Raw genomic sequence first — 16,004 nt, 5'->3', positions numbered from 1 at the left:
CCGATTTTTGCTTAAAGAAGGCATAGGCTACTGTTCAGATATTTATCTTTACATTTTGTGTAGGCTACTTCATGTATTTTCTGTTGGTATCTTAATAAAAATCCAGAAAAATAAATGTGGATGTTAATTAAAACATTCTTAAACAACAAACTTTTGCACGGTACTGTACACACACACACACACACACACACGCGCACAGTCGCACACAAACAAAATTATCATCTGATAGACCTACCTTTTAGTTTGCACTCATATTTCTAAAATTCCCAGTGAGCATTTACCAAAACAAAATCTTTATCTAAAAAAAAAAGCTACATTGCTGTAGTTATTCAATTAACTTGTTTATCCAATAGCGCCATCATGCTGTGAAAAGGATGCAGTACATCTTCTGAAAATAAAAGTGAGATTCCCAAACACTGAACACACAATCAAACATTTGGTTTTATAAGAATGGATGGAATAACATTGTGCAAAAGTAAGTTTATGCTTACGTAAACAGGAGGAAAGCTAACACACATCTATGTAATAAATATATATCTTTATTTGCACTTCATTAGTTTAAAAATGCAACAAGTTATAAATACCACAAAACTACTTAAACATGCCAAACTGTTTCAAATAACTAATATCAATGTATTATTCGTACAAAGAACTCTTCTATTTTGCAACGTCATGAGGATGTTTCAATTTGTGTTTTTGTAATGTAGTAAATACTGATACAATGATTGGCTGAGAGACTAAACCCAAGACTTATCCTGTACAAAATGGAGGTTCATAAAGGCAACAAGTATTGCTACTAATTGAGAAGTTTTAAGAGCGTGTTGGGTTCCACTTTTTCAAGACAACGGATGCGTCATTGACAGTCTTTCTGCAGAACATGAAGTCAGTTCCTCCGGGGAAGACCGACTATAAGCTTCATACACGGAGACAAAATAAAATATAAATACAAACAAAAAAGGATTGAAAGAGAGCGCCTTGAACGCAAATACCAGTGGGGTTTTGCTGTAAATAATGATAAAAGTATAGATTCAACTATACCATCCAAAATAAATGATCAATTTGCCAATCCTGCAGAGAAAGAAAGTAAAAAGCACTTGGTGAAAAGGATCATTAGAGTATCTCATAAGGTTACAATGTGGCACAAGCCTGCAAACATGAACATTTTGAGGTTAGTACTACACTCTCTTTAACACTGTTAACACAAAATCCACAGGTTTAGGTTGGTTATTAAACTTTCAAAGGACACACAAGTTAAAAAGTTAAATTTGAAAAAGTTATTATAATAATAATACAGAACAAAAAAAGCTATTTTTCACCTCAGCAGAAGACATTAGCCTCTCGAAGACAGACAACAGACTCCAGGTTTGGGTTGTTTAGTACAACACTGGTTTCTGACGCATTGCAAACAACGCAAACGCGCTTCCACTACACACGTACATCATCTTTCTATTAAGTTGACGTACAGTGAATATCATTAAAACTGTCCAGAACATTTACAGGTCATATTTCACTTCAAACTGATTTTTTTTTTTTTTTGCATTTTGCATAAAGATAATGAAAATCATGACATTATTTTTAAGGAAATTAAGCACATTTCCACTCATATCACTGTAATGAGAAATACATTTCTGCCTTATAATTATTTGTGAAAAACAATGAAACAATATTTGGTAATATTTGTTATATTGCCATTCTTTAAAGATGAAAACATTATGGTAATTAGAAGGGGCGGGGCTTAACTGTCATAAAAATAATGTCAAAAATAGCAAATTATTTTTTTAAGCAAACTATTTTTTGATTTTGGGGTCAGATAATGACCCAAACGTATTTTCATGATATTCACCCAATAAGTGAAATATTATTTTTTTAGTTCCAGGCGCACCGGCCTCTGTATTGAAGGACAGTTGCTATGAAAAAGGCATAATTTCCCAAAAACCAGTTCCAAATCTGGTGCCAGCTAGTCAGTTCAGCTAAAATAGTGTTTCCAATCAAACACCGGTTATAAAGTTTTGTTATATTACACAACTAAATCATTCCTAGTCCTTCATCTAACACAGGCAAATAACTCAATTCAACGTAAATCAGTGTTTTTTTTTGTGTTTTTTTCAGGAACGCAGAGTGATTTTAATTGAAGAGAACAAGTGTCCTTCAGTTAGTGACGCTGTCCGAGTATCAAATATCAACACGGTCCTCTTAAACGTCCCTTTTTATTCTCCATCCGCTCTCCACGGAGAAATAGCCCTTTTGGCGAGAGCATTTCAGTTCTGCCGTCCAGATCCGGCGCATAAAACAATGAACTCACCCAATTAATAACCTTCCTTTATTCTACTCGAGTGAAATGACACTGAAAGAGGGCTACTAAATAACAAAACTCTGAATAATGAGGTTAATCTTCTGTACACAGGTCCTTCACTAACGTTCTGCATTTCAGCTGTTCGTAAACTAGCGATGAATGGATTGTAGTGCAAAAAACTCAAAAACAGTAACAATGATAGAACGTAAGGCATAAAGACATTATACATTTCAACCCCAACCATTGCTGGTGATTAATAACGGGCCGAACAAACACACAGCCGAAATAAATTAATTCTACTAGGCATGAAATGTAGATCCACTTCGCTTTTAATGCCAAATCGATTTGGAAAAGAGCTTCTTATTTTGAGACCGGGAACGTTTTCCATAAGAAACACTGAATGAGTGCTTGAAACGTGAAGAGAAGCGGAAGACGAGGGTAGAGGATCCGTCGTCCAATATAAACGGTAGTTTCTCGCTTCGGCTAAGAGTAAGTGATGATGTAAACTACATAAATAGGAGTTGATGGGTTATGACACACGTTTGTACACATATGATGCGTGTGTGTGCAGCGGTATCCGCTAGGAAAGGCACGTGTCAGATCAACGCAATCGTGTGCTTCCCAGAAATGAGGTAGTGTATGTATGGGCCGTCAAAAATAAATGCATCTTTGTGTGTGTGATGATACGGATGTTCTTTATTGGCATCTAGGAGTACCAAAATATGGACTGTAATTAATTGCACAGTCTATCATTTGTGCGAAATCTATAGCGAGGGATGATTAAATGCCTTAAATATTGAGCGTTTTGTCTTTCATCTTCTCTGGTAATGACAGGCAATCATCTCATCGACCGTGTGAGGGCATCAGGACATGGACCCCTGGTGGCGGGAGTCTGTAACAGCATGTGTTGGGTTATAAGAGCGAAGGAGGTGCTGGGTTTCTAAATAAAGCGTGAGCCGAGTCTCAACAGCAGCGCATGCGAGGTGGAGGCAGCTCTGGTGGGAATTCAGGTTCGGGCTGAAGAGACAGGACACTGTTGGACAGCTCTCTACTGGGGACTTCAAGTGGCATCTGTGGAAAAACACAACATTTTGTAAGATTATAAGACTCTTCACTGACTTGTCTGATGCACATTGCACACAAAAATGGCAAGATCTTGCTCAAAAGAGAAGACAAACAGGGCTGCAAAATTAATCGAAATAAAACAAAACCAAAATGCATGTTGGGTCGGTTAAAGGGGTGGTATAATGCGCTTTTCGAAAGATGTCAAATAAGTCTCTGATGTCCCCAGAGTGTGTGTGTGAAGTTTTAGCTTAAAATACCCCACAGATATTTGTATATAGCATGTTAAAGTTGTCCATTTTTGAGGGTGAGCAAAAATGCACCGTTTTTGTGTCTGTTCCTTTAAATGCAAATGAGCTGCTGCTCCCGGCACAGGGGGCGGAGCTTCAAGAGCTTGTGTCCTTTTACCTCACACACACATGCACTTTTAGCCTTTTATGTTCAATCCGAAGTCAGACAATGATGGAGAGACTCAAGAAGAAGTGACAACATGTAGACAACATTTCTGAATGGTTAGTTGATGAATTTATGTAGCTTATGTGTAGTTATCTTCTAGTCATTGATTAGCATATTCTGTCATGATAATCTATAAATCGTGTTCCGGGGGCGGGGTTTGTGTAAATTCTAGGGTTGGTGATGTCACTAACCCGGGAGGAATGTGGTGTAGTCTCTACCAGCCGTTTGTTGTAGTCCTTAAAAAGCGATTTCTTTAAAAGCAAATATCTCCCTTTGCTTTGAATTTTGAGCGTCGTAACTTTGCAGATGTTGTTTATGCTCAAACAGCAACATTACACACTAACTAAAGTTAGAAAAGTGAAATCATATTCAACCACCCCTTTAAAACGTGCATTTTTTAACGCAAAACGCACCGACCATCTTCCTTAACTTGTAATGAGAAGCACTTATAAACCAGCTGTTGTTAAGAGACGCTTTAAAGGCTCCCTGTGGTTTTCAGCCAAAAATAAAAGCTTGACATTTGAAAATGAAGAAATAAAGACATATTGCAATTTTACCGCTCTTTATTTGACAAAAACATGATGTAATGTAGTGAAATGTTTTATCCTTAGTTCCCCGTCCCACAATGCAACAGCAATGGAACAAATAACACAAATAACACATGCATACACAAACATAGTAAAAAATAGAATATGATAAATATAATAAACTATGAAGAAATTGTGTTTTAATTCTGTTTTCTTGTTTGTTTTCTTGATTAATCAAAATCACAATTAGAATTTTTTCCCCAAATCGTGCAGCCCTAATGGGGAATGAGGAAGAAATAACACATAACTATAATTACTGCATTTGCAAAAGTTTGTGGCATCAAATCTTTGATCATCTTAAGATATTTAAAGTTTTTGTTCAGTATGTAAATGGAATATCTCGCCTGCTTTTGTCTCCTAAATGTCATGTTCACAACAAAGTTGATTACACACTGGTCCTTCCTGTCTAAGTGGGCAGTTCTTGGCCATAATAAACTGGAAAGTGGGTCTGACTTTATGCCAATAGTCGAATTCCGGCTTCTGACATCCTAAAAACTCTGTTTAGCTCTTGGTGACACTATTTGAGCCAGAAACACCCATGATAGCTGTTGAATGCCACATTCTCAGTCAAACTCACGATACTTTATCAAATGTTTTAAAGTGAACATTGTGGTGGGCAAAGAATTCATCAAAACAGTTAAAAGGAACATGCCGACTTTTTGGGACTCCATACATACCCTTCTCATCTCCGTGCGTGCCGTAACTCTGTCTGACGCACCCACCGTTAGCCTAGCTTAGCACAAAGACTGGCGGTAAACGGCTCCAGCTAGCATACTGCTCCCAATAAGTGACAAAATAACGCCAACATTTTCCTCTTTACATGTTGTGATGTGTATAGTCATATAGCGTGTATGAATAACAAGGTCACATGAGACACAGCCATCTTCTAACCGTATACATACTGGGAACTATATTCTCAGAAGGCGAAGCACTGATACTTCTGCGGAGTGATTTGCTCGCAGCACCTGAGAAGCCCCGTGGTGAGGAGCAAAGAGTTCGCCATGAGTTGGAGTAAATCACTCCGCAGAAGTATCAGTGCTTTGCCTTCTGAGAATATAGTTCCCAGTATGTATACGGTTAGAAGATGGCTGTGTCTCATGTGACCTTGTTATTTGTACACGCTGTGACTATACACATCACAACATGTAAATAGGAAAATGTTGGCGCTATTTTGTCACTTATTGGGAGCAGTATGCTAGCTGGAGCCATTTACCTCCAGTCTTTGTGCTAAGCTAGGCTAGCGGTGGGTGCGTCAGACAGAGTTACGGCACGCACGGAGATGAGAAAGGTATGTGTGGACTTATCTAACTCTGGGGGATACGGTGAACAAGCTAAAGTCCCAAAAAGTCGGCGTGTTCCTTTAATAAAACAGCTCCACTTACCTTACTCAAAATATCATCAACTAGTTTAAGGAAAATCTCATCCACGTTAAAGTTATCCTTGGCACTGGCCTCACAGAAACGCATCCCTGATATCCGTGAAGCAAACTGCCATCAGAGAAGAAAAAAACAAAGTACTTTATTTCAGTGACGGTTCTCCTGAATGGGTTAAACATTCAAAATAATTTAATATTTGTTACATTTCAAATGCAATCAGTTTCTCTTCTAGAATAGTACCACACCTAGCTATCGTATATAACTTGATATCGTATATAACTTGATATCGTATATATATATATATGATACTCTTGAATGACACTGGATTGAGTAAATAATGTTTGGGTGAACTAAAGTGTGTTCTCACACACTAATAGAGTAAGTTTTAGTCTCAGTGGGTTTGGAAAGGTTGGCGGAGGCATTATTTAGAGCATTCAAAGAATCTCTTTGTGGAGAACTCAGGATAATAATGTCCCTGTGTCCAGGGCTTTGGACAGTGGACTGTAAGACATTTTCCTCCACCAAACTAAATGTCAAGGTAAACCTGAGACAGCATTATATAGCTGAATTCAAAATGCTAAATTTAGGTTATACTACAGAAATAACTACAGAAATAAACAGTAGGCTGCAAGATATTGAAGAAAAATGTGATATGCGATAACTCATTAAATAATGCGATACGATAATGCTTAAAGTGTGTAAAATAAACTTAAATTATCTTATAAAATATCTATATAAAGATTTCACATTCTTTTTGTGACAAGAAAACATCCCTACAACTTCTGAAAGTGAACATCAGTGTTTTACTGTAGCATAAGTAGTGTTATTTAACATCAGTGTAAACCACAGGGTTTAGGGGTTCAGTAAGGCCTATTTTAGGATTATTTAACAACAGAAACTGAATAGTCAAATGTAAAAATGAAACACTGCTTAGATGAAACTAGTAAAAATGAAACACTGTATGAATTAAATATATCCTGACTCTTATTAAAGCTACAAAAGTTATTCAGCCGAGAGCAGTGAGTGATTTTCTCTTTGTCTTTTGTTCATGACCCCAGTTATTGCAAGCCGTTGCGATATGCATATCGCGACATATACATTTGCGATATTTCGATATATTGTGCAGCCCTAATAAACAGGTATCAGAATAAAAATAGGAGCTCTTTGTGTCTCATAGGAAAAAGTCATTAGCTAGCAACATTTTCCGCCACAATTGGTCCCATCCAGTGTTGTTATTGTTAACTTATCTAAAACTATTAAGTCACGGTTTCACTTTATTTTGATGGTCCCTTTTGAACATTCTGTTGACTAAGTAACGTCTACTAACTCTTATTAGAGTGGGTCAGCTGGCCAATCAGATCACTCTAGGCTTTTCAGAAGGAGGGGCTTTGTAGAAATCAGCATGTTTCATTTACAGGGCGTGCAGAATTATTAGGCACGTTGATTTTCTGATCATATTTTTTTTCCAGGCACATTTGACCAATTCCAAACCACATTAATCGTAATAACTACAATTCATTTTGTATTTAATCATTTATAAGTGATATATGAAAAAAAAAGCCTTATATTCAGGTGTGCAGAATTATTAGGCAAGTTTTCTTTTACAGATAAAATAAGCCAGCACCACATCCTCTTCTACCACTATTTGAAGAATTCATCTTCCAGAATCTGGCAGTAAGTTTTGGGAGTTCATTTTTAGTCCATCTCTGCAAAACGGACTTCAGGGTAGGAGATGGACTAAAAATAAACTCCCAAAACTTATTAAAATGTATTCTGGAAGATGAATTCTTCAAATAGTGGTAGAAGAGGATGTGGTGCTGGTCCTTCAAGAGTCACTCTCAATCTGTCTGTCTACAAAGCATATAAAAAAATCAGTCTTCATGTATTTTCACAACACCTCAGCTTGTGATTCTTATTAAGAGGGGGTCATTTTTTAGGATTCTTTACCTAACCCAAGTCTCTGAGACCCTGACACCTTGCACTTCTGGAGACTCCAGGTAGGCTGCAGTTCTGGAAAATGGTGGCGCTGAAGACTAAAGGGTTCCTGATGGTTTCACACTTAATTCTTCACCTTAATTCCTAATTATTTTGCAGTTAACATGTGTCTTTTCTTCTCCACCTGTATTTGTCTGACCCTGCTGACCTAATGAGTATTTCACTGTCCAACGGTCATGCCTTAACTGCAATTTCTAGTATTGCATTCTTCTCATGGACATTTAATAATTTTTGACTTTTAAGTCTGAGTTAAATCTCTTTTTTGGCTTATTTTATCTGTAAAAGAAAACTTGCCTAATAATTCTGCACACCTGAATCTAAGGCGTTTTTCATTTCCAGTCTTCATGAACAATCATATATCACTTATAAATAATTAAATACAAAATTAATTGTAGTTATTACGATTAATGTGGTTTGGAATTGGTCAAATGTGCCTGAAAAAAAAAAATATGATCAGAAAATCAACGTGCCTAATAATTCTGCATTCTGATTTCTACAAAGCCCCTCCTTCTGAAAAGCCTAGAGTGATCTGATTGGCCAGCTGACCCACTCTAATAATAGTTAGTAGACGTTACTTAGTCAACAGAATGTTCAAAAGGGACCATCAAAATAAAGTGAAACTTTATGCCTAATAATTCTGCACGCACTGTAGAGGAGCTGCAATAACGTACAGTATAAGAAAACCAATGTGTTTTTTATTGTTACACTCGATAATCAAAATAATGAACTTTTAAAATAGCATCATATGACCACTTTAGATCAAAAAAGAACAGAAATGTTAGAAATGTTGCCCTTGATAACTAACTGAAATAAGTTTAAATTGAAATGTACTAAAATTGCTAAACCAAAGTAACGCTAAATAGAAATATTGTAAAAAAAAAATTATGATTAAAAATGTACACTAAATTAAAATGAAAACTGAAAATATAAAAATAAAAGCTAATTCAAAATCTTAAGAAAAACTATATTGGTATATAAATAATACTAAAACAACAGTGGTCTCACCCTCTCAGCTTGTTGCCGTGAGATGGCGCGATCAGACTCGCAGTCCAGTTTGTTCCCAACCAATAAGAGCTCAGCATCCTCTGACGCATACTGCACAGAACCAGAACCAAAGGTTAGATAACTGCAGCACAACTGAAAATAAATCAGTGTTTTTGATGTTTGAGCACCTTGTCTATCATCTTCATCCATTTAGGCAGGTCTTCAAAGGTTTCCTGCTTTGTGATGTCGTAGACCAGCACGATGCCTTTAGCGCCGCGATAATACGCCGACGTGATGCTGTTAAACCTCTCCTGACCTGCCGTGTCCCTGCAATTATTCACCGTTATTAGACTCTCATAGCATTCAGAGTGGGGAATACATCATGTGCTAGACTACAAAAGAAAGAGCATTGATTTAACAGTGCACTGCGTCTCTATAATCACAGGTGGTTGGAGGGGAGAAGTTGAGAAGGTAAGAGGGATTTGTGGAGACAGCTGAAAAAGAAAGTCAATTTGTTTCATTTTTAAAACAGATCAGAAAGACAAACGACATGCACCCAATGATTCGCTCAAAATATGAACAGGAAGTTCAAAATAAAGACTATGAAAGCATTCATATATCTCAGCAGTCTTTCATGAGAAGGATTTTTCACATCGTGATTCAAAGGGAAAAGAAAAAAACACTTGACAGATGTTTATCTCCTCGTTTTTACTGTACCTTGTCCACCCTAGTCTGGCTGCATTTTTCCAAAACAGGATATGATGTCACAATGAGGACCGGTGAGGCGTCACATGTCAATGAGCAGTTTAGACGGACAGTGAAGGAGCCGAGGATGCTGGGAAGCTGGACGTGTGTTACAGACACAGTTCAAAAGCAGACATCTGCAGAAGTGTGTTGTGAGAGAAGCCGGTGTGTTTAGGGGTCAAAGGGAAATGAAATAATCCTAAAGTGGGTGGGTGGGTTAGTATTAGTTTGTGATTGGTTAGTAGATGACTGACCCAGACTCCACTGGAACAAACAAGTTATGGAATAACAAAGATTAGTTTGCACTAATACAGAACAGAATTGAACTTCTAAAATAGTATAGAACCATATAAAACTACGTAGAACAGAACTAGGGACGCTCATGATTAATCTATGATTGATTCATTGTTGTTGTTAATTTAATTGATTATTCTAATCCATTTTTTTTGTTTTTATCTATTTTGAAAAAATAATAAAAAATTAAGCAGAATCAAAATTCACTATCAGAAAATCTTGTATCTGCATTTTCTATAGGTGTCACATTATTAGTCATAAATTAATGGTGATTTAAACAAATTAAAACTTATGTTAAACAGCCTGACTGTATTAAAAGGGAAAATGCAGATAATTTTTTTATTATTTGCAGTCCTCCACATGTGATTTTCTGAATTAATTTTAAATCACAATCAACCACGGCAATTCAAAATTCCTGAAAATTGGCACCCCAACATGAAGTAAACTCTATCTGAATAGAAATGTGCAGAATAGACCCAAATTAAATCAAACAAAACCGAAACAAGTAGAATCTAATAGAATTTGACAGAGCCAAACCAAATAAAAGAGAATAGAACAGAAATGAACAGATCAGAGCATTCAAACAGAAGAAACAGAAGAGTGCACAATAGAACCAAACCACAAGAGAACTGGACACAATAATCAAACCGGAAAGAATCAAACTGAATAGAACAGAATCTGAAAGAATCAAACTGGATAGAATAGAATCTGAAAGAATCAAACTGAATAGAATAGAATCTGAAAGAATCAAACTGGATAGAATAGAATCTGAAAGAATCAAACTGAATAGAATCTGAAAGAATCAAACTGAATAGAATATAATCTGAAAGAATCAAACTGGATAGAATAGAATCTGAAAGAATCAAACTGGATAGAATAGAATCTGAAAGAATCAAACTACATAGAATAGAATCTGAAAGAATCAAACTGAATAGAATAGAATCTGAAAGAATCAAACTGGATAGAATAGAATCTGATAGAATCAAAGTACATAGAATAGAATCTGAAAGAATCAAACTGGATAGAATAGAATCTGATAGAATCAAAGTACATAGTATAGAATCTGAAAGAATCAAACTGAATAGAATCTGAAAGAATCAAACTGAATAGAATATAATCTGAAAGAATCAAACTGGATAGAATAGAATCTGAAAGAATCAAACTGGATAGAATAGAATCTGAAAGAATCAAACTGAATAGAATAGAATCTGAAAGAATCAAACTGAATAGAATAGAATCTGAAAAAATCAAAGTACATAGAATAGAATCTGAAAGAATCACACTGAATAGAATAGAATTTGAAAGAATCAAACTGAATATAATAGAATCTGAAAGAATCAAAGTGAAAAGAATAGAATCTGAAAGAATCAAACTGAATAGAATAGAATCTGAAAGAATCAAACTGAATATAATAGAATCTGAAAGAATCAAACTACATAGAATAGAATCTGAAAGAATCAAAGTGAATAGAATAGAATCTGAAAGAATCAAACTGAATAGAATAGAATCTGAAAGAATCAAACTACATAGAATAGAATCTGAAAAAAATCAAACTGAATAGAATAGAATCTGAAAAAATCAAAGTACATAGAATAGAATCTGAAAGATTCAAACTACATAGAATAGAATCTGAAAGAATCACACTGAATAGAATAGAATTTGAAAGAATCAAACTGAATATAATAGAATCTGAAAGAATCAAACTACATAGAATAGAATCTGAAAGAATCAAAGTGAATAGAATAGAATCTGAAAGAATCAAACTGAATAGAATAGAATCTGAAAGAATCAAACTGGATAGAATAGAATCTGAAAGATTCAAACTGAATGGAATAGAATCTGAAAGAATCAAACTGAATAGAATAGAATCTGAAAGAATCAAACTGAATAGAATAGAATCTGATACTGAATAGAATAGAATCTGAAAGAATCAAACTACATAGAATAGAATCTGAAAATCAAACTGAATGGAATAGAATCTGAAAGAATCAAACTGAATAGAATAGAATCTGAAAATCAAACTGAATGGAATAGAATCTGAAAGAATCAAACATAGAATAGAATTAACAGCCAGCGGTCGGCGGGATTGATAAGGAGAAGGTGAGAAGGGACGTACATGGAGATACATTTCAGTTAGTGAGATGATATTAGTGATATCACACTTTAAATGCACATATTTACATTCACTGCTGAATTCTGGGATGCTGCGAGTGTGTAATCACAGATTTGATGAGTTTATGATAATGCTTTAATAACCCCAGATATGCTTTCTGACATAATTTCAAATCTAGCTGTGAGTTTAGTACACTCAAGGCCTCAGTGTTAGTTAACGGCTGGTTAACCGCAAGCAAACACAACTGATTCAATCTCAAAAGCTACACATGAAAGATGTTTGGCTGGGTCTCAGAGACTCCGCTCTGGAATGAATGACTTTGTGCCGAGCGACTTGATCTCATGTGCTTCTGAGACACAGGAAGTGACATGGCAGGGCTGAGTCAATGATAAGGACACAGCACTTCCTCTCCACTCACCAGATCTGTAACCTGATCTTCTTTCCCCTCAGCTCCACTGTTTTGATTTTAAAATCCACACCTTCAAAACCACAGACAAAACGAGAAGAAATAAGATCAGTCAAACTCTTCAAAATTCATGCTCATCAAACACATAATTGAAATCATTCATATGATTTAATGTACATATTTGGGTCCGGCATGTCGCGGCAGCTGTGTGAACCTGTGTCTGGCTATTCTGGGATACTGGGTTAGATAGCAGCATGCAAATAATCTGATGTGAAAGCCTGTCATGAGTGAGTGATAACCTTGCCGTAACAGTTTCACATAGTTAAAGGCTAAAAAAAATCACAGATTTTGTATGAAAGGGTTTTATTATTTAAAGGGATGCTTCACCGATTAGCATTCAGCTTTGTATCAGTAGAAACCCGGTAGTATTTTCGAGTGACCGTGCTTCCCTCCCTCATGTCCCCCTGAGACGAGAGATTTCTGTATTGTGTGTCTGGAAAAAAACCTCAGATGACACAAAAATCTTAATTTATCGTCACCAGAGGCTCTTTTGTCCAGAGGCGAGAGACTCCAGCCAGTAGGAGGAGCTCGTCCCGCATGTGTTCAACCCGCCCATAGGGGGATCTCACGATAAAACGCCGTCTTTTCAGTTTCCAGTCGACTAGTAGCCTAGCTGTATCATTTCTCCCGATACTGCCCTCTGTAACCGGTAGGCGTGGCTTGGGAGTGGCCTCGTAGGGCAGCGAAGCAAGTGCATTCTGGGAGTTGTAGTCTTTCATCAACATGAGCCAAAAATACATTTTCTGGCGTTTCTCAGTCTAGAAGGCACCAACTTCTACAATAATTTCACATTTCTACTACATAAATGAGCTAATTTAAATACACATTCATCTTTTCAGCGGTGAAATATCCCTTTAAATCAAATTTTTGTGCGTGTTCTCTTAACGTGCTGCTGTTCACATGACTGATGCAGATTGATTCAGCGCTTGGCAGATCTCTCGTGTAATGACATTACAGAAGAACTGGGCATGAGAATGAGGGATGAAAATAGTTTAGACACAAACTAAACTGACATTCATGTTAAGATAAAACCCTATTAAATCATCTGAATTGTTTTTATTCATATGTGTTACTATTATTATTATTATATCAAATTAAATGATTTACATGGTCACAAGCCAAGAAGTGATTTTCAGAAAAAAAAAATTCTGTGTATGTATATATGTATACTATAAATACTATATATAACAACCAAATCTATCCAAACTAGCTATAGTTATCAATCTATACTAAACTAGTGTGTCAAGTTAGCTATTTATAATCATTATAATAACCATATGGACAGTATGGAGTAATAGCCTATTTGTGACTGAATAATAATTTGAAAGCTGCAGACGGTTATCATAGTGTACTTAGTAAACCATAGTATATTAATAGCTATACGGGATATAATTAACTAGCCATACTAAACCAATGAGTTTATTAATTACCCATAGTTAGCCATATAGTTTACTAATAGTTCACTATTAATACTATACTAAACTGTATATATTGTCCCCTCATTATCTATCTATCTATAGTGAACTATTCATAACTTGGACAGTTGAACTGGAATTTATTTGTTTTGTGAGCAGGTAAACACAATAACGTGGTATGTATTGTTATAATAACGAGGCATACATATAATAGGGCACTAGTACACAAATAAACTGACAGTCGTTGTTGTTTACCATCCAGACTGACTGACAGCTGCTCCATCTATTTCTGTCAGTATTTCTTAATAGTTTGTCTTACCCACTGTGGACTTGCACGCCTCGCAGAAGGTGTCATCCGTGAATCTCTCCATAAGGCTGGTCTTTCCCACACCGCGGGAGCCGATGATGATCACCTGTAGTTTATAATCAGCGGCTCTGGGCGGCATCTTCCTGCGGCGCTGCGACGCTCCCACAGCGGGAGAGCCTCCACCGGCCCTCCGCTGGACCCCGAAGCCCGACTCCATCCACCACTAACGGCCAGTCCACATCTGCCACACGGCCAGCCCGCTTCAAACACACCCGCGCATCACGGAGGGGAACTTTAAAACACTTTAAAGCGGCTTTTCGGAAGAGTTTGTCAAAGTTTTCAGTCAGTCAGTTCAGTTGTTGTCCAGCACTGGGAATTCGAGAGCGGCCGTGACGTCACCACCACTTCCGGTTCCGACGCATTCCAAAGGAAGAGCGGAGCAAAGTTCCCTTTTAGAATAAACACACTTGGGACGATTCATCACTTAGAAATAATATTTCACATCAATAGCAGATATATGTTGCTTTTTCAATAGTTATTTACTATAAAAGCACCATAATTCTACCTGATATTTCAGCCACTATATTAACTGTATATTATTTTATTAGCCTATAGTCTTAATTTTTTTTTATGTCAAGTCAAGTCTTTATTTCTATAGCAATTTTTACATTACAGACTGTTTCAAAGCACATTTACAGTGATAACAGGAAAATAATGCAACAATGTTTGTTTCTGCTGTACAGCAGATCTAGAAGAAAATAGTGTCATAGTCCAGCTTATGTAAGTTCAGTGATGGTTCATTTTTTTTGTAAAAAAAAAGTTATGAATTTAGTTCATTACATAATTATTAGTTCATATATATATATAGCTGTTCTGGAGAAAACAATGATGTCATTGTCCAGCTCAGTTCAGTTCTCATATAATGGAGTCAATGCAGGCAGATCAATAATATTGTTGAATATTAAATGTCCCCAACTAAGCAAGCCAGTGGCAAGGAACCAAAACTCTTTTAAGAGTCAAAAACAAACTTTTTTAGAAAAAAAAAGAAAAAAACAGGAGAAACCAGGATCAGTCGTTTTCTCCCGATAATCTAATTATGATACCAGCAGTTATACACCGACCTTTTCTTTATTCTTTGACAGTAAAAAAAATAAATAAAAGTGTTTTTACTATACAATCTAAATATCGCACATGTAATATAGAATAGTCTATGAGTATGATTTTAATCAATAAAATTTTTTTGTGAATGTTGCAAATAAGATTCTTAAATAAATTGCAAATATATATATTTTTTATCTATAAATACATTTACAAATATATTATCTATATTCTATATAACCATACAAATTATATATTCTATGAGTAAATAAATAAATAAATAACACTTACACATAAATTAAGATGTAAGTATTAAAAAATAAGGTAAAATAATGTATTATTCTACAGTATATAATTATAAAAAAACAAATATATCTGTAATCACATTAATAATAATAATAAATAAATTACACTTATACATAAATTAATATATGAATAATAAAAATAAGGCAAACAATATCTTATTCTGTATAATTATAAAAAATAACAAATATATTCTATCCGTAAACTAACAAATAAATAAACAAATAAATAAATTCTACTTATACATAAATTAGTACATGAATAATACAAATAAAGGCAAACAATATAGTATTCTATATAATTATAAAAATAACAAATATATTTTATCTGTAAACACATTAATAAATAAATAATAATACTCTAACGTTACTTATACAAAAAAAAAAATAAGGCAAACAATATAGGCTTGTTATTCTATTTAATTATAAAAACAACAAATATATTCTATTCGTAAACACATGAATAAATAACTAGATTCTATTTATATATAAATTAATATATACATAATAAA

At 35.2% G+C, this 16,004-nt stretch overlaps 1 protein-coding gene across 1 annotated transcript; it reads right to left on the bottom strand.

The window, feature by feature from the left end:
- Positions 1 to 524: 524 nt before the first annotated feature.
- rab12 (RAB12, member RAS oncogene family) lies at positions 525 to 14,517 on the bottom strand. Its single transcript, XM_084411907.1, has 6 exons — positions 14,105 to 14,517; positions 12,323 to 12,383; positions 8,942 to 9,080; positions 8,775 to 8,864; positions 5,781 to 5,885; positions 525 to 3,364 (listed from the first exon to the last, which is right to left on the bottom strand). The coding sequence occupies exons 1-6, from the start codon at positions 14,307 to 14,309 to the stop codon at positions 3,257 to 3,259; spliced, it is 708 nt and encodes a 235-aa protein (XP_084268033.1). The 5' UTR covers positions 14,310 to 14,517; the 3' UTR covers positions 525 to 3,256.
- Between the last annotated feature and the right edge of the window lie 1,487 nt (positions 14,518 to 16,004).

Source organism: Rutilus rutilus (assembly GCF_951802725.1).
Source record: "Rutilus rutilus genome assembly, chromosome: 6".
In the NCBI taxonomy this organism is placed as follows: domain Eukaryota; kingdom Metazoa; phylum Chordata; class Actinopteri; order Cypriniformes; family Leuciscidae; genus Rutilus; species Rutilus rutilus.
The sequence above is the reverse complement of the archived record's forward strand: the minus strand, read 5'-3'. Positions and strand labels throughout refer to the sequence as shown.